The 19,806-nt window shown below is 38.0% G+C and overlaps 1 protein-coding gene across 6 annotated transcripts in view; it reads right to left on the bottom strand.

The window, feature by feature from the left end:
• Positions 1 to 19,806, bottom strand: part of USP9X (ubiquitin specific peptidase 9 X-linked) — a 144,614-nt gene that overhangs the window by 11,998 nt on the left and 112,810 nt on the right. For all 6 annotated transcript variants that reach the window (XM_032261673.1, XM_032261672.1, XM_032261675.1 and 3 more), the window contains exons 31-38: positions 19,212 to 19,432; positions 14,766 to 14,956; positions 9,348 to 9,521; positions 5,692 to 5,833; positions 3,619 to 4,372; positions 3,265 to 3,388; positions 2,004 to 2,229; positions 1,367 to 1,496 (exon numbers count right to left, since the gene is read on the bottom strand). In XM_032261673.1, the coding sequence (XP_032117564.1) occupies positions 1,367 to 1,496; positions 2,004 to 2,229; positions 3,265 to 3,388; positions 3,619 to 4,372; positions 5,692 to 5,833; positions 9,348 to 9,521; positions 14,766 to 14,956; positions 19,212 to 19,432 (1,962 nt within the window). The remainder of the gene's footprint in view (positions 1 to 1,366; positions 1,497 to 2,003; positions 2,230 to 3,264; positions 3,389 to 3,618; positions 4,373 to 5,691; positions 5,834 to 9,347; positions 9,522 to 14,765; positions 14,957 to 19,211; positions 19,433 to 19,806) is intronic.

Raw genomic sequence — 19,806 nt, 5'->3', positions numbered from 1 at the left:
GCATTGCCTTGCTTTTCTTAAATCCAAATAATTCTCAATCCCAATACATATCTGAGCCTTAAGGATTTAATATTAAGGTTTACAGACCCTACAGTATTTGTTTCCAGCAGGAAAATTTTACAGTAGTTTACATTATGGAACAATGATGTGTGCTTTGTGAACAGGCAATTATCTAGAAAAAGAGTTGAACACGTGGGATTTTTCTGAAAGTCTAAATTTTGCATTTTTAAGTTTGAAATACAGATTCCACTTAACGCTTATCTGTGTAATAAATATTCTCTTCTTCCTCATCTACAAATACCCAAATATTTGCAGTATGGAAAAGGTAAAGGAAAAGAAGACAAACTAAAGAGACAAATGAAAGGTAGCATCTCCCTTATGTTAAAAGAACCATGGATCCAATGGTGATTAAGTCAGGTCACAGAAAAAAACCTGAAATGACAGGAATGCTTAGACAGAGAACTTCATTTTGGATATACAGCTTTTTGGTTTGTTTGCTTTTTGGAGACAGGGTCTCATACTGTTGCTCAGGCTGGCGTGCAGTGGTACAATCACGGCTCACTGAAGCCTTGACCTCCTTAGCTCAAGTGATCCTCCCACCTCAGCCTCCCAAGTAGCTAGGAGTACAGGCATACACCACCACACCCAACTTTTTTTTTTTTTTTTTTTTTTTTTTGACGGAGTCTTGGTTTGTTGCCCAAGCCCTGGAGTGCAGTGGCACGATCTCGGCTCACTGCAACCTCCGCCTACTGACACCCAGCTAATTTTTAATTTTTATTTTGTAGAGATAGGGTCTCCCTATAGTGCCTAGTTTCATCTTGAACTCCTGGGCTCAAGCAATCCTCCTGCCTTGGCTTCCCAAAGTGTTGAGAGTACAGACATAAGCCATTGCACCAAGCTCCTAAATTAATATTTTAAGTAAATATTTTTATTATCCATAATTGCAATTTACTTCAACAAAAAACGTATGTACAGACTAAGTCCTTTATCTAAATTTGGTGAGTATCACAATCATCTGGGGACCTTTGAAAATGGATTCCCTGGCATTAGCTTTGGGAATGCTGATTCAATCAGTGTGAGAAGAGGCCTAAAAACTGTATTTTCAATAAGCAGCCAGATTTGGCACCATCATTAGAAGATTAAAAAGAAAAAAATCAAGACACAGATTCTGACGTGTGCCTACTACAAAGACACAGGCATAATTAAAGTAAAAGGTGAAAGTGCCATGTTCAGATGAAATTCACAACAGGTTTTATAGGAAATTGTTTCTATTTCAGATCAGATTATATTTCATCCCTTGACCTAAGTAACTTCACAATTTAATATGACACATCAAAACAGAATTCTGAAAAACTTAAATTCTTACCTAAATTGGCATACATTACAAACAGGTTGAAATACTGCTGTAAATGACGCCCATGCTCTGAAACTTCCCTTCTCAAGAGATTTAGTACTGCTCTTAGCAAGTGATCACTCAAGCTTAAGTTGTCATAAGCCTGTAAAGGATAAAACATTACCTGTTTTACAGCAACAAGGTATACGTATACTTCTATTTGCATAAAAAGGGTATGCACATATGGTGATACAGGCACCCATTTATGGAAGGACTGATCATACAAACTAAACTATTTTCCTTCTTGGGAAAGGGAATGGAGATCAGAGGTGGATTTCATTATAAATTCTTCACATTTGTAATTTTTAAAAAAAATCTAAGGCTATTTAAAAAATCTTTAAAGTAGAAAAAAATCTACTTAACAGTAAATTTATAATTAAGCTACTGTATGTAACTGAACAGGGAAAATTCTTATGTTTTTAAAGAGCCAACAATTACTCTTCATTGCTATGCAGTAATTTTAAATGGAACTTACTGACGTCAGATTGAGCGTGTGTTTGTTAGGTAGGTAAACATATCAAGTAGATGCATATGTTTGTGACTTCAACTTCCAGGAAACACAATTTATTTGTAAACATTTAATCACTCAGAAAGAAAGCTGTGTGATTACCTGACTAGAAGGTCCAGGAGATGCAAAAGGTGAAGGACATGGCCCATCTTGCAAGGAAAAATGTGCAATAAAGACTATAAGTTTTGCAAATGCACCCCTCACTTCTGCACTAGGGCACTCCAGAAGGTATTCGGAGAAGCGATTTGAAACATTAAAAAGGACATTATGAGCAAACCAAAAACGTACATTCTTGCTGTGACGAAGGAGAATACACAATGCATCATACCTAAAACAAAAAAAAAATATCTATGACTATTAATTAAATAACTTGTTTCCTATAGTAAAAGGATGAGTCTCTACGAACCAAAAAAAAGACAAAGATCTTCCTTTACTGCTGAGGAGAGAACCAGTAAAGGTTGCTTCTAGTATTAAAACAATGGATAAATACTATGACTTGGTCTATTCTCTCAGAGTTACAAAACAGGTGAAAGCTTGTCCTCTAAAAATCCATTAACAAATTCTTCCCAGGTTCAACAACAAAATACCACCCCGTTCCCTTATCTTGACATATCATGGCCTCTATACTTTCACAATTAGAAACTTAAGAAAACCATTTTAATTTTTACCATTTTAATCTATGCCAGAATTCACTCTAGGTAAGCTAAAACCTAACACATTTCTTTTTTAGTTTTTTCTTTTTAGAAAATTGTTCAAAGAATTAATAAATTTCATAAGTAGCTTCCACTTTTCAGTTTCATCATGTAATCTTTGGTTTTGTTTGAAACAGAGTCTTGCTCTGCTGCCCAAGCTGGAGTGCAGTGGCACAGTCATGGCTCACTGCAGCCTCAACCTTCCAGGCTCCAGTGATCCTCCCACCTTAGCCTTCCAAAGTAGCTGGGATTACATGTGTACACAACCATACTCGGGTAATTTAAAAAATCTTCTTTGAAGAGATGGGGTTCTCACTATGTTGCCTAGGCTGGTCTTGCTGAGCTGCTGAGCTGAAGCAATCCTCCACCCTGGCCTCGCAAAGTGATGGGATTACAGGTCACTGTGCCCAGACTCATCTTGTAATCTTTGGTACAGAGAGGTCAAAGATATGATACAAGGCAATAGAAGCAGAAGTCAGCTTCTGAGTAACAAAAGGCCATTTTTAGACTATTTTAATATGATTCCTCTCACTATTGCGGCCAAGAGTTATTTTTATTCTGTATTCCAAACTTCAAACAAGATTCTCATGGTTTAGAAAAAAATAAAGCAGCCTACTAAAGAACCAAACCAAGTATTAGTATAATAGAAATCAAAATCCAAAGCAATGTACCAATCACTGGCAGAGCCACGGACTACTTTCTTTGTGTGAAATCCTGTAGTAAAGAGGAACCTAGCAGCAAGTTGAATACTGATCATAGTGATTTCTTCTGCTTCAGGTAACAGGTGATCTTGCCCTATAAATAAAATGCAGATATAAAAACAAATTTTTATTTTCCAACCCCATTTTCAAACAAGTCTGCATTTCCATTATTTTTGAGAAGTCCTAAATTTGTTAAGAACCCTTCTCAGGCTACTTTAATTTAGACCCATTTAAAGTGAAAACATTAATTTTATGAACTTAAACATGTTGATGCCTACTAGAAATTATTCTTTATTACTAAGAAGCTAAACTCTTGATACTTACCGGGAGGAGGGTTTAAGTAAACGCCATTACATGTAAGCAGTTTTTTCATAAACTGAAAATACTCCAAACTGTACTGCATTCGGTTATGCATGAATTGTACATTCTGTTTCCGCACGCTTCTCTCAATGGCTGACGGCATAATAATCTGATGAGGTCTGGTGGTGACAGCAAGCTCTGATATGTATCTTATCAACTCATCATCTTGGTCTATTGTGTCCATTCGTTCATAAAAAAGTATATAAGCATTCCACCACCTTTTCTGGCGCCTGTATGACATACGCTTCATCATGTGATCAAACACTTCTCCCATGTACTCTCCACCAAAACACTGGTTTTTCATTTCCTCATCATCATCCATTTTACATTCTGTTACATCACCATCATCAAATTTATACCAGCGATTTCTCTCACCATCTCCACCATTCCTTTGGATGATGTAAGAATAATAATGCCCCCCACTCGCCTGACCACTGTGTACAAGCACACCCACAAGTCTGTATTTTGTGCTTCCCGCTGTTTCACTTTCAGACTGCTCACTCTGTTGTATCAACTGACTCTCTGGGTTTACATTATCTCCTTCCAGCTTTGCGACACCTGCAACTGTGTAAGGTTCCATGTCTAGCTCTCGAGGAAATTCAAAATAATCATTGAACTTGATTGCACATTCTCTTTCCCAGTCATAGTCAAATCGTTTTAGTTGAATAGCAAGAACAGGAGGTAATTTTTTAATCAACAAGCGCTTTACAGTATCAACCTAAAATAAATAAGAGAAAGTTACCAAATGTTCTATTATAATCCATAGGAAAAACAAAAACAGAACAAAACAAAAAAACAAAAACCCAAGAAAACTTTTAAATAATGCTGAATTCTTAAGACTTAACTGAATTTTTAAGTGTAAACAAATACATGACAATGAACATAATCAAGATAACCCTACCAGCTGATTTAAATGCTAACTAAAACTAATAATATGCAAATGAAAATTTGTTGACTGGTTTCTGCACATCATTGTTATCTAGCCATTATTACCTGTTTGATGCTGTTGCTCCCATGAAGGTGGTTTGCTGTGCACAAACCAAAGAACTACAATAATAGTAGCTGTTATTTGTTAGGCAATTAAGATGTCAGGTAATATACAAGTAGAAACATAACTAATTCTTACAACCTTCTCTAGTGTGTACCACTGAACCTTAAAGATGAAAATTAGTAATCATAGAGAGGTCAAGTAACTTGCCTCAGGTCTCAGTAGCTGCGAGTGGCAGGCAGTATTGCTTTACAGCCCACAGTCTCAATCTTTAAACTTTAAGGCTTCTCTAAGTGGGCTGCATAAGGCCAAAACATCACAAGTGACTTGAAGGTGAAAGGGTTTGGGAGCCCCCAAGACATACCTTATTATTATAATGTGTATGAATCATCTCTCCCAAAGAACTGCTAATAAGTTTCCAAAATAAATGGTTTTATAACATAGATGGTAAAAGAAATCTTATGTGGCACCTGACTAAAATAAATCTTGTGGTTCAATAAAGTAATTAATCGTTTTAGCAAATATTATGGTCTTGACAAGAAACCCTGGACATGACAGGAGAACTGTTTTCTTCTATCAGGGGTTCAATGGCAATGTGTTTCTTGGTAGAGATGGAAAATGTGTAACTTATATAAGAGAATATGCTATCACATTATTATGACTTTTAAAATTATTCACTCTTATTATTATTATTATTTTTTAAGAGACGGGGTTTCACCATGTTGGTCAGGCTGGTCTCGAACTCCTGACCTCGTGATCCACCTGCCTCGGCCTCCCAAAGTGCTGGGATTACAGGCGTGAGCCACTGTGCCCGGCCCTTATTTACCTATTTTTATCTTATTTACCTAGCCCCTTTGGCACTACTGTTTTTCCTTCCCTGCCAAACCTATATATCAGTTATCACGTTGACTACTTCTCTGCTACCACTATACCAAGGTAGAAGAAAGTAAAAAGAGGGTGACTTTTAAGGATGAACCAAAAAAACCAATTTCTTCTAAATCCATTAAATGTAATCAAAATTACATTAAACAAAAATGGACAGCCCATACCTTTTTATTGCATTTTTCGCAATGATATGCATTTGCACCTTCTAGTAAATCTCCTTTGACATATTGTTCCAAAGAATCAAGAAGATTTTGGTGATTTCTAATGTCTACGTTTAGAGTTGTAAAAGATTCTTCACATTCGTACCTAAAAACGATAAAAAAAAAGAATTTATCCCTTAGTTTTCTAATCATTTATTTAGTTATGGATGTAATAAAAACTACATTTGCCATTTTTATAATATGAAACCCATAAGTCATAGAATGTTAGCAATAAAAAAGTTAACCTGATCATTAAGTGAAACGGTATTTTAAAGTTGAATCTGTCTGGGCTCACAGCTTAATCTCTTTGTGGTATACCATGCTGCTTCTAGTGTTATCTGTTTAGATAGTAATTCATGCAGAAGCCAAAGCATGAATTTATTAAATTCTGAAAAGTATCAACTATGAAAAAGCTAAATTTTTAAATGTTCTTCCTTTGCTGTAATGGAAACCTTAGTAAAGCACAAGTTTGAACACACCAATGAGTAGAAAATAAGCAATCTGAGTAGGAGCTACAATCCCAGTTTTGCATATATGCATGTGTCTCATCACTTTTCTGGTTTCTGATGAGACACATGTGTATATGCAAAACAAGGCAAGTAAGGAATACATTATCAACCATTAATTTCCGGTTTCTGATGAGACACATGCATATATGAAAAACAAGGGAAGTAAGGAATACATTATCAACCATTCATTCATTCAATGGATAGACTGAGCGTGCCTTCCATGTGTAAAAGCACTGTGGGATATTCAATGTTTAAGATGGTCCCTCAGTTAAGGAATTTTAAACTCAGGAAAAAAGATAGGTACAAAAAGGCATTTATGAATGGTATGAATGGAATATAAAGCAGATATTAAGTAAATTGATACTATATAATCAGGGAATAGCCCATAGGAAAAAAAAAAAAAAAGACATTAGATCTTAGATTACACTTCAAAAGCAGGATATTCTTCAACATCTATAAAAAGAAGGTGTTCTAACACTATAGGTCAGCAAAATCTTTCTGTAAAGGGCCGGATAGTACATATCTTAGGTTTTGTGAGGCATATGGTCTCTGCGGCAACTACAGATGCTCTTTGCTTATGAAATGGCTATACCCCAACAAACCCATCATAAGTTAAAAATACTGAAAGCTGAAAATGCATTTAATACATCTAACTTAACAAACATCATAGCTTTAGCCTAGCCTAGCCTACCCTAAATGTGTTCAGAACACTTACATTAGCCTATAGTTGGGCAAAATCTTGCAACACAAAGCTTCATGCAATTATCTCACATAATTCATTGAATACTGTACTCAAGGTAAAAAACAGAATGGTTGTATGGGCACTAAAAGTAGAGTTTTTTTTTGTTGTTGTTTTTAACAAGGTGAGGTCTTACTCTGTCACCCAGGCTGGAATGCTGTGGGATGACCATAGTTCACTGTAACTTATAACTCCTGGGCTCAAGCAATCCTCCTGCCTCAGCTTCCCAAGCAGCTATGACTACAGGAGTCCACCATCATGCCCAGCCAGTTAAAAAAATAAGACTAGTTTAGTTGCTGATCAGGTATTAGGGATCTGATTTCAAGATCATAATCTTTTGACACTTCACTTGCCAAAAAAAACCAGTGATTTCCAAATAATTTAGAATATTGGGTCGGGCGCGGTGGCTCAAGCCTGTAATCCCAGCACTTTGGGAGGCCGAGGCGGGTGGATCACGAGGTCAAGAGATCGAGACCATCCTGGTCAACATGGTGAAACCCCGTCTCTACTAAAAATACAGAACATTAGCTGGGCATGGTGGCGTGTGCCTGTAATCCCAGCTACTCAGGAGGCTGAGGCAGGAGAATTGCCTGAACCCAGGAGGCGGAGGTTGCGGTGAGCCGAGATCGCGCCATTGCACTCCAGCCTGGATAACAGGAGCGAAACTCCATCTCAAAAAAAAAAAAAAAAAAAAAAAAAGAAAATTATCTAAAACTAAGGAGGACTGACAGGAACAAATGACTCCAAAGTTGGCTGTTTTTATCAATAATTAAAAACAAGAGGGCGGGGGCGCAGTGGCTCACGCCTATAATCCCAGCACTTTGGGAGGCTGAGGTGGGCAGATCACATGGTCAAGAGATTGAGACCACCCTGGCCACCATGGTAAAACCTCATCTCTACTAAAAAATAAAAAAATTAGCTGGGCCTGGTGGCATGCACCTGTAGTCCCAGCTACTTGGGAGGCTGAGGCAGGAAGTTCACTCGAACCCAGGAGGCGAAGATTGCAATGAGCTGAGATCATGCTACTGCACTCCAGCCTGGTGAAAGAGCAAGACTCCATCTCACAAACAAACAAACCAAGAGATTAAAATTTTGTTTTATTGTTCGCCTAATATAAAAGGCCTTTCGAAAGGACTAAAAGTTATGCCCTAATTATGAATGAGTGTTAAGACTATAACTTGACAGATAGAAATTTCTTGTATATAATATTACCTCTCCCACAATCATTTCCTGGTAATCAAAAACAAAATACTCACACAAACCACATGTATACTCAACCCATGACTATATTTAATACAGTTCGGATTGTAGAAAATACTATGTTACTGTGACATTTTGGTGAAAAACGATTGCAAATCAACATTAATTTGTAATATAACAAAACAAGTCCCAAAGTAAAACATCCATATGACAGGCATGTGTGTTTATCAGTAATGAACTAATAGGAGCCCTTAATCGATTTTCTTTTTAAGTCGAACAATTTGTTTTGTCAATCTTTTTCTTGTAAAAAATTTCTTACAATTAAGTTTTGTCAACTCTGATATAAATGTTTCGTATACAAATATACCTTAAAGATAATGACAATAATCAATGCTATTTTAAAAGTCATTATTCCATTTGTATAGAAAATACTACCACAGCTTTGTCATCTTCTAAACTTGCTGTATTTACACTATTATAATCACTCAAGTTCTAAGATAAAGGGCAAATTTATAAGTAACACCTGTAGCTATATGCAAAATGCCATTTTATTTCCCCAGGAATAATCATCTATAAAAGAATATGGAGGCTGGGCGTGGTGGCTCATGCCTGTCATCTCAACACTTTGGGAGGCTGAGGTGTGAGGACTGATTTTGAGGTCAGGAGTTCTGAGACCAGCTTGGGCAACATAGCAAGACCCCATCTCTAAAATAATTAAAAATTAGCCAGGTGTGGTGGCACATGCCTGTAGTCCCAGCTATTTGGGAGGCAGTAGGATTGCTTGAGCCCGGGAGTTCAAAGTTACTATGAGTTGCCATCATGCCACTGCACTCCACCGTGGGCAACAAACAGAAACCTTGTCTCAAGAAGGAAAGAAAAGCGAAGGAAAGGAAGGAAGGAAGGGAGGGAGGGGAGGAGGGTCTGTAAGAGTATAATATAATAAAATGGCTAAGAGATCAGGTAGAGTAGAAGGAACTAAAAGTTATCTGACAAAAACAAAAATCGCCCCACAGCAGTAAGGTAGTATGCACAGTATATAAATCATTCAGTTTCAGGTATTTAATAATCAGTGACATACTCCACTTTTGTATGTAAGTACTAGTAAAAATTTTATTTTTGTTAGTATATACATGGTACAACATATACTTTCAATGTGTAATTATAGTACGTACCTATGTGGGCAGCCTTGGCAGATCTTCTGATCAGCAAAGGAACCTCCTAAGACTTTACTTAGCATAGCTGGATGTCCTAAAGCTTTTAAAGCTTCATCTAAACTATCCACCAATGAATTAAAAAATTCTAAAGCATCGTGTTGTTCACGCAGATTAACAGGCTCACCCCAAAGCCTAAGAAATGAATGAAATAAAGCATGTAACATGTGACATTCACAGAACAATATGTACAACTATATTTTTCAGGGGAAAAAAAAGCAACAGGACCACAAACAACAGTATATAAAACTGAGATTTCATTCCTCAACTATATGGAAAAGGAGAAAAAAAATGAATGTGCTTTCCCTATAGAGTGTAGTGGGGTAAGAGAGTGAGCCTAATAGTAAAAATAGTACTCTAGTGGCAAAGAACTGCCATGAAACCAGTGGTGTAACTGATGGGTAGTATGGCTCCAAGAAGGATGGTCGCTTCAGATGATATGGCACATGCATGCCATTTTGAATACAATTAAAAATACTATTAAGATGAGGTGGTGGATCTCACTCTTACGTGGATGTTACCATTACTATTTTATTTATTTCATTTTGCTTAAATCTTGGATTATAGATAGTAAAAATATCAAATCTAGTTACTCTTAAATTTATTTTTTTCCCAAGTGAAAAGTTTAACTTGTTCTAGAGTTAATCTCTTGAATAATCTAAGAAAACACACCATCACTACATATCACAAAATGAGAACTGATACTGCTAAAACACAGGCACTGCTGGAAACTATCAATAATACCTGATTTTGTATTTACAGAATAATGCACATAGAGAATTTAAGTGTATTTGTTCTAAGCAAGAAATGACAAACATTTTTAAGTATGCCAGAAGAACTGTCTTTTGATACTTTTCTAAAACCTCTTCTACGTAGCAAATAATCTCATCTTTATTATATTTTAGACAAGAATTTATATACAGTAAGTTTAAAATCAAATATATCATTTGTTAAAAATCAGCTTGTTTCATTACTGGAAATTGTTAACAGTCCATTCTATTTACTTTGAAACCATACTCAACTCCTCAAACTTTCAAATATATAATCAACTTACTAATTTCAAAAGGGAAAAGGTACCCTTTATAATGGAGAGATCTGTTAAGACACCAAGAAATCAAAATTAATATCACTTAATAAGTGGGTAACACATACCTCCCAATACAGTGCAGCAAGAAACACATAACATCGCTTATGTAGTTTCATCGCCCACACTCCCTCAACATTTAACATGAAGCTAATCATGAGGAAACAATCACACAAATAAAAAAAGACATTGTGCAAGACAACTGGCCTGGACTCTCTAAAAATTTCATTGCGATACAAGTGTCAAGTTAGGGAGATTATTTTACTTTAATAAAAGGCAACTAAAGAGGTAACAGCCACGCCCGGTGCGGTGGCTCATGCCTGCAATCCCAGCACTTTGGATCCAAGGCGGGCAGATCACCTGAGGTAAGGAGTTCAGGACCAGCCTGGCCAACATGGTGAAACACTGCGTCTATTAAAATACAAAAATTAGCTGGGCATGGTGGCTGGTGCCTGTAATCCCAGCTACTCGGGAGGCTGAGGCTGGACAATTGCTTGAATCCGGGAGGTGAAGGCTGCAGTGAGCTGAGATCACAACACAGCACTCCCGCCTGGGCGACAGAGTGAGACTCTGCCTCAAAAATAAATAAATAAAATAAGAGGTAACAGCTTAATTCTTGTGATTCCTTCATGAGTATCAGATTGGGGTAGAAAGGTAAGTCATAAAGATCATTTTTGGGAAATCAGAATATATATTGATGAATATTAGAGATTAAAAATTGATATATTACTTGGATATAATTGTATTATACATAAGCAGGAAAACTACCTTATTCTGATATATAATCTTTTTTTTTTTTTTTTTTTTTGGGGAGATGGAGTCTCGCTCTGTTGCCAGACTAAAGTGCAGTGGCACGATCTCGGCTCATTGCAACCTTCACCTCCTGTGTTCAAGCGAACCTCCTGCCTCAGCCTCCCAAGTAGCTGGGACTACAGGCACATACCACCAGGCCCAGCTAATTTTTTGTATTTTTTAGTAGAAATGAGGTTTCACCATGTTGGCCAGGATGGTCTCGATCTTTTGACGATGTGATCCACCCACCTCAGCCTCCCAAAGTGCTGGGATTACAGGCGTGAGCCACTGCGCCCGGGTAATATATGAGCTAAGATACATGTTGAAGTATGAAGGGGTAAAGCGTCATGTTTGCAACTTACTATCAACTTAAAATAAACCAAAAACCAAGTATACATATGGCAAGATAAGCAAATACGCCAAAATGTTAACTAGTAAAACTGGGTAAAGAATATAATATGAAGGTGATAATTATACCTCTTCTTCACCTTTACTGTAGGTTTGAAATTTTTGAAAACAAAAAAGTGAGATGAGGAAGTGTAGTTAACTAACCCACGTGTATCAAGAGTAGATTATGTGTCTAAAGTGCAGATAATCCAAAGTGCTAGTCTACACAAACTGAGCTCCACTAGCACAGGGAGTAACTAATTGAAAAGTCAAAAACCAAAGGCATTACAAGTGAAAGAATTATAACTGAATGACAAATTAAGACAAAAGCTTAAAGAGTATAAACCTTGGCTGGACGTGGTGGCCCACAACATCTGTAAGCCTAGCATTTTGGGAGCTGAGGCGGGTGGATCACTTCAAGTCAGTGACCAGCCTGACCAATATGGTGAAACCCCATTTCTATTAAAAATACGAAAATTAGCCAGGCATGGTGGCAGGCGCCTGTAATCCCAGCTATTTGGGAGGCTGAGACAGGAGAACTGCCTGAACTCAGGAGGTAGAGGTTACTGTGAGCCGACATCGCGCCACTGCACTCTAGCCTGGGTGACAGAGGGAGACTCTGTCTCAAAACACCACCACCACCACCCCACCAGTGTAAGACTCTGTGCTCTTCAATTTGGAAGAGCATCAACAGAAATGCTAAAAGCCTTTAAGGCAGAGATGGAATAACTTAAAGAAGACAGAGCTGGATTAGTCAGAGAGGAAGGAGAGTGTTATGCTAGATGATGGGACTAAAAGCAAAATGAGAGCTGGGTGGGACGGTGGTCCACACAAGCCACTTGTACAGAGTAAGTAGAGGGCCTAGTTAGGGGAGGAAAAGGAATTTATACTGCTCTGTCAGAAGGAGGGAAGGCATACTAGAGTATCAGTGTCAGGTGACCCTTTGTTTCCTTCTCTCAGCTGGCTGGGAAGCACCTTGAAGGGATTCTAAGATTACTTACAAACCAAATGAAACCAAACCTCACTGCTATAAAGAATTATAGCTCTTTTCATACACAACAAGAGTTATGTGGTTGTACTGTAGTTATTTTAGCACAGTGCATAACGTAGTACTGACATTAAAAAAAGTCAAAACAAGAACAAAATGTAATTGAGTTTTCTAACTTAAAAAAAATAGTTGGTGAGGGCAAGTTTCCCTTTATAGATCTTTCGTAGCCAGTAAATGAAAAACTAATTAGATTATTATTATTTTGTAACCCTGAAAAAATCCTTTATTAAGACAATGATAATCGGCTGGGTGAGGTGGCTCACTCCTGCAATCCCAGCACTTTGGAAGGCCAAGGCAGGTGAATCACCTGACATCAAGTTCAAGACCAGCCTGGCTAACGTGGTGAAACCCCATCTCTATTAAAAATACAAAAAATTAGTGGGGTGTGGTGGCAGGTGCCTGTAGTCCCAGCTACTTGGGAGGCTGAGGCAGGAGAATTGCTTAAACCCAGGAGGCGGAAGTTGCAGTGAGCCAAGACTGAGCCACTGCACTTCACACTTCAGCCTGGGCAACAGAACAAGACTCTATCTCCCCCGCCCCACCACCCCCCAGAAAAAAAGGGCCAGGTACAGTGGCTCACACTTCTAATCCCCGCACTGTGGGAGGCTGAGGCAGACGGATCACGAGGTCAGGAGTTCGAGAGCAGCCTGGCCAACAAGGTGAAGCCCGTCTCTACTAAAAATACAAAAATTAGCTGGGCATGGTGGTGCACGCCTGTAATCCTAGCTACTCGGGAGAATTGCCTGAACCTGTGAGGCAGAGGTTGCAGCGAGCTGAGATTGTGCCACTGCACTTCAGCCTGGGCAACAGAGCGGAACTCCACCTCAGGAAACAAACAAACAAAAAAAGATAATAATAATCAATTGCGGTTAACATCGTAAGACAGACATTATATGCCACTCCTCATGGAGATCAACATTAACCCCTATGAAGTAGCTTTACTTATCCATTCCACAACAAGAAAAATAATACCTCAATCTTATCGAGCTTCTAGATCTCACAAAGTGTTTATAGAAGACGCAGGTGACCAAGAAAAACAGAAAATAATAAAAGACCACAGGGATTCCATCAACAAAATGCAGACTATGGGGAAATTTACAGGGTAAACTATTTGTCCCCTGATTCTCGCATAATTGTAAAGGGGAGAAAAACATTAATAATCAAGAGTCATTATCAACCATTTGTGGTAAATGGACCTCAAATGAATCTTAATTTTTAAAAATATCAGTAAAAATCGATTCTTAGATAACTCGGTAAATTCAAACACTGACAGAGATATTTGATATTAAGCAATTTAAAAACTTAATGGTATCATGGTCATGTTGAGACAGACACTACAGACCCATACTAAAGTATTTGTAAATGGAACTAAGTTTTGCTTCACAACAATCTAGAAAGAAATAGGTAGGGGACGGGCACGGTGGCTGACATCTGTTATCTCAGCACTTTGGGAGGCTGAGGTGGATGGATCACCTGAGGTCAGGAGTTTGAGACCAGCCTGGGACAGAATGGTGAAACCCTGTCTCCACTAAAAATACAAAAAATGAGCCAGGTGTGGTGGTGGGCACGTGTAATCCCAGCTACTTGGGAAGCTGAGGCAGCAGAATTGCTTGAACCTGGGAGGCGGATGTTGCAGTCAGCTGACATTGTGCCATTGCACTGCAGTCTGGGCAACAAGAGTGCAATGCCGTCTCAAAAAAAAAAGAGAGAGAGAGAGAGAGAGAGAAAAGAAATAGGCAATAGGAATACAGATTAAATGAAGCTGGCCACAAGTTGATTACTACTGAGGTTGGGTGACAAGTATACAAGGGGCCATATTATTTTTTCTACTTCTGTATTATTAGACATTTTCCTAATAAAAAGTTAATAATATCATTAAGAGACTAAAGGATGCTGCCCTTCCTTACCATGATGAAAAACAAAAAACAACTCACCCAACTAAGGATGGTTTGAATATTACCAGTGCTTAAAAGAAAGATGCCTTCCAACATGTCTTTTAGAGGTTCTATGTTAGTGTACTGAGATGTTCATTTTAGGAAGTATCTGTATTACTATTCATCCAGTTTACCTGAACTGTTTCCAAAATCCTCTGGGCACGTAATACTGCAGTCGAGAAGCAGCTAAATGACCAAAGATGACCTGAAGGTGTCTTAGGACACCAATGTTGTACTCTTTTCTATCTTCAGTTTTACTTAATGCTGGTTTATCTTCAAATTGTTGAGGATATCCAAATACATCATCCCTGGGATCGACGTTGCTCTAGAAACCAAAAAATATCACCAATGAGCTAAAGTAGAGTATAATATGATGAGACAAGTGCCAAGCAGTTAGGGAACAAATGATTTGTATTCCTATTATGCTCATTTCCAAAGCACTTAAATTTTTTTTTTTTCTTTTCGGGTGTCTTGCATTGGAATTAAATTTTATAAATTTTTAGTATTTAGTGTTTATCCCCACCATTTCACATATTAGTTATCATAACCAAATATCCATGACCATGTATAAGAAAGATAGATAATACAGTATAGAGTTAGCATGGTAATTTAGACTGAACCAGATACAAATGCAGGCTCTACCACTAAAGCCAAGTAACTTTGAGCAAGTAATAATTACTTAAACTTTCTAAGCTTTACGTTTCTTTTTTTTTTTTAATTTATTTATTTTTAATTTTTTTTTTTTTTTAAGACAAAGTCTCACTCTGTCGTCCAGGCTGGAGTGCAGTGGCACAATCTTGGCTCACTGCAACCTCCACCTCCCAGGTTCAGGCAATTCTCCTGCCTCAGCCTTCCTGAGTAGCTGGGATTACAGGCATGCGCCACCACGCCCAGCTAATTTTTGTTATTTTTAGTAGAGACAGGGTTTCACCATGTTGGTCAAGCTGGTCTCGAACTCCTGACCTCATGATATGCCCGTCTCAGCCTCCCAAAGTGCTGAGATTACAGGCGTGAGCCACCGTGCCCAGCCAGCTTCAAGTTTCTTTATATATGAATGGGGATAATATATTCATCACGTAGCAGTTGTATATAACATGCTCAGATCTGTCAATAAAATATACCTATTAATATTAGCATAGTCATTCTTTGCTTAATGACAGGGATAAACTCTGAGAAATGCATCATTAGGTGATTTTGTCATGTGAGCAACACAGAGTGTATCTATAAAACATAGATGGTATAGCCTAATTGCTCCTAGGTTGTAAACCTGTACAGCATGTTATTGTACTACATACTGTAGACAACTGCAACCCAACAGTGTATCTGTGCATCTAAAAATAGAAAAAATTAACTCAAAATGAATCAAAATTCTAAACGTAAAAGCTAAAACCACAGAACCCTTCAAAAAAAATTGGGCAAAAGCTTCAAGACAATGGATTTGGCAATGATTTCTTAGATATGACACTAGAGGTATAGACAACAAAAGAAAGTATCTGCAAATCACATATCTGATATGGAGTTAATATCTAGAACATAGAGAGAACTCTTAAAACTCAAAAATACAACTCCATTTAAAAACAGACAAAGATGATGCACAAGCGGCCAATAATAAGCACAGCTAAAAAGAGGCTAAAAATCATTAACCATTTGGGAAATGCAAATCAAAACCATGACGAGATACTACCTCACACTCAATTAGGGTGTCAACTATCACAAAGAGTGAATATAACAAGTGTTGGCAAGGATGTGGAGAAATTGGAACTCTTGTGCACTGCTGGTAGGAATGCAAAATGGTGCAGTCACTGTAGAAAACAGTTCCTCGAAAAATTTGGCTGTGTAAGGTGGCTCACACCTACAATCTCAGCACTTTGAAAAGGCCAAGGCAGGTGGATCACATGAGGTCAGGAGTTTGAGACCAGCCTGGCCAACACAGTGAAACCCCATCTCTACAAAAATACAAAAAATAGTGGGAAGTGGTGGTACAAGCCTGTAATCCCAGCTACTCAGGAGGCTGAGGCAGGAGAATCACTTGAACCAAGAGGGCAGAGGTTGCAGTGAGCCCAGATTGTACCACTGCACTCCAGCCTGTGTGACAGAGAGAGTGTCTCAAAAAATAAATAATAAAAAGTATCACCATATATCCAGTACTTCGACTTCTGAGCATGTACCTAGAAATACTGTGAGCAGGGTCTCAAACAGATATTTGTATATCCATGTTCATGGCAGCCTTATTCACAACAGCTCAAATGGGGAAGCAACCCAAATGTTCATTGACAAATGAATGGATAAGCAAAATGTGGTATATACATATAATGGAATATTACTCAGAATTTAAAATGAAAAAAGCCAGCTACGAAAAGGCAAATAGTGTATGATTTCACTTATATGAGGTATGTAGAGTAGTCAATAATAGAGACAAATAGTAGTTGCCACGTGGGGAGGGGGAATGGGGAGTAGTTTAATGGCAACAGTTTCAGTTTTGCAATATGAAGAGTTTTGGAGATGGGTGGTGGTGATGGTGTACAACAATGTAAATGTATTTAATATTACTGAACCGTACATTAAAAACAGTTAACATGGCAAGTTTCATGTTATATGTATTTTACCACAATTTAAAAAACAATAGGAGAAGTGGTAGAAGATGTAACATGAAGACAGAATTCCTAAAGGTCATAATCGTATTGCAGCTACAGAACAGAATTTGTTTTTACATTTAACTGACTATCTTTCAATATTCTCTGAATTGTATCTGAGACCTATGATATAGAAATAGACAACATCCAGTCCCTGCCCATGAGAAACTTAATAGTCTAGGGATGAAAACAAAAACGTAAGCCAAAAAGAAAACCGAAACCCAAAAAAACCCACAAAAACTCCCACAGTGCACTGGGGTGCCGAGACTTCATAGAGCAGAGGATAGCTTGACAGTAAAGGTGGGACAACTTATTTGAAATTGTATTTTGTGTGCCTCATTTACTTCTTTACAATTACCTGTATCTATTTGTGTTTAGCTCGACATCCCAGATATATGATGGGCTACAGAACTGGAATTTGAATTACATTTTTTTCTTCAGAGCAGTGATTTCTAACCAGGTATGGGTGTAGTGTTATTTATGAAGCCTTTTTCTTTTTCTATACCCAATTCCTGCAGATACAAAGCTTTTTTAAAAAATAAAAATGCTCAGACCCAATCCCTAGACCATCTGGTACAGCCGGTCTAGGGAAAAGTTGAGGCAAGTCGATGTTACAGAAGCTCCAAAATTGATAAACCACTTCTTCAGAGTAAAATCAGTTCTGGCAACTGAAGGGAAGGAATGAAAAGAACCATTTACTACTATTAGAATACACTCTGGCTTCTCTCCTCAGTGCCATCACTATAAGCAGGAAAAGTTAAAATAAAACCAAGGAAATATTATAAGGTAAGTACAAATATGACGACAGCTTAAGTCTTCTTGCCATAATCTCTTCTTTAAAGAGCCATCTCATAGTTATGTCAATTCTGATTCGCCACTACAACTCAACTTCCTCACTGCTTTATACTGCATTGGATACTCAGTGGGCAGCCTAAATTTTGCCACAAGACCATGTAACTATTTAAAAAGTAGGGGAAGTTTGTTTCCTAATTGAGAATAGCTATGATCTAACAGAAATTCAGAGTAACCTAAAAGCAAGCACAGACAGTGAAACTGGCAAATACAGTATAACTTGGCATAAAATAGAAAATTAAAAATTTGAAACAGAAAAGTAAAAATTTAAAACTTATTAAAAATGAATGTTCCTACCATTAAACAAACTCCATATTATACTAAATATACCAAAATAATGAGTATATTAACTAACTGTTGCTTTTTTATTTTTATTTATTTATTTATTTATTTATGAGACGAAGTCTCACTCTGTCATCTAGGCTAGAGTGCAGTGGTGCCATCTTGGCTCATTGCAACCTCCATCTTTCAGGTTCAAGCAATTCTCCTGCCTCAGCCTCCCGAGTAGCTGGGACTACAGGTGCATGCCACCATACCCAGCTAATTTTTGTAATTTTGGTAGACACAGGGTTTCACTATGTTGGCCAGGCTGGTCTTGATCTTCTGACCTCAGGTGATCCACCTGCCTCAGTCTCCCAAAGTGCTGAGGTTACAGGTGTAAGCCACCGCAACTGGTGAACTGCTCCTTTAAAAATGTACAAACTATTGTAAAAATTAACTGCAGTTTAAAGTCTGGTAGGTCTGGGAGGTAGTGAGCACTATACTATCTTAAGAGGGAGCAAGTCACGCTGGCTGGCAGACGTTCATCCCTACTTTTTAATTTTTTTTTTCCCCCTAAGACAGGCTGTCACTCTGTCACCCAGGCTAGAGCGCTGTGGCATGATCAAGGCTCACTGCAGCCTCAAGCTTCCAGGCTCAAGCAATCGTCCTGCATCAGTCTCCTGAGTAGCTAGGACTACAGGTGTGTGCCCAGCCCATCCCTACTTTTGAATACACTTTAACAGGTCTGATGAAATATAATATTCTCTTAAGAGAGAAGAGTATCTTATATCATGACTTGAAACACAGAAAACAGAAATGGTTACTCAAATTTACCTCATTGTCCTGCTTCTCATCCCCAGACATATCATCATCTACATCACTACCTGTGCCTTCAATTGCAAGAATACCGTTCCTAATGGAAGGAATCATGTAGAGTTGCTGAATCACAGAATTCATGTAACAAGTAGCACCGGCATTTTTCAGCCCCACAAATCCTTTGGGTGGGCGGGGTCCAACAGGTGGCAGATATTCCCACTCAGTAAGTGCTTCACAAGCTGAGAGAAGAAAAGATTCTTGTAGCATGAACACAGCCATTTTGTCCTTTCAAACTCTATTATGCTGACAAAGCAACCCTGGCAATAATTATACTACCCATAATTCCACTAACCCTGCTGCAACCTGAAGCAGTGTTCTAAGTTTGCGCTTCATCTTCAAACAATCTAAAATATACAGCAGCATGCACCGTTGTACAGCTTCTTATCCAATCATCCACAAAGTCGTGTTTTATCTGATGTTGTTTCTGTGGTAGTCTCAAAAGTACAGGATGGCATACCCCTAATGTCTACATGGTAACTTTACTAGCATCTTTATTTTTTAGCTATTATTAACTTTCTTAATATTTTATACTTTTGCCTTCAAATTTGCCAAG

This window comes from Sapajus apella, unplaced genomic scaffold (assembly GCF_009761245.1).
Source record: "Sapajus apella isolate SASKATOON/1434 unplaced genomic scaffold, GSC_monkey_1.0 scaffold125, whole genome shotgun sequence".
Classification (NCBI taxonomy): domain Eukaryota; kingdom Metazoa; phylum Chordata; class Mammalia; order Primates; family Cebidae; genus Sapajus; species Sapajus apella.
Note: the sequence above shows the minus strand (reverse complement) of the source record. Positions and strands in the feature narration are given on the sequence as shown.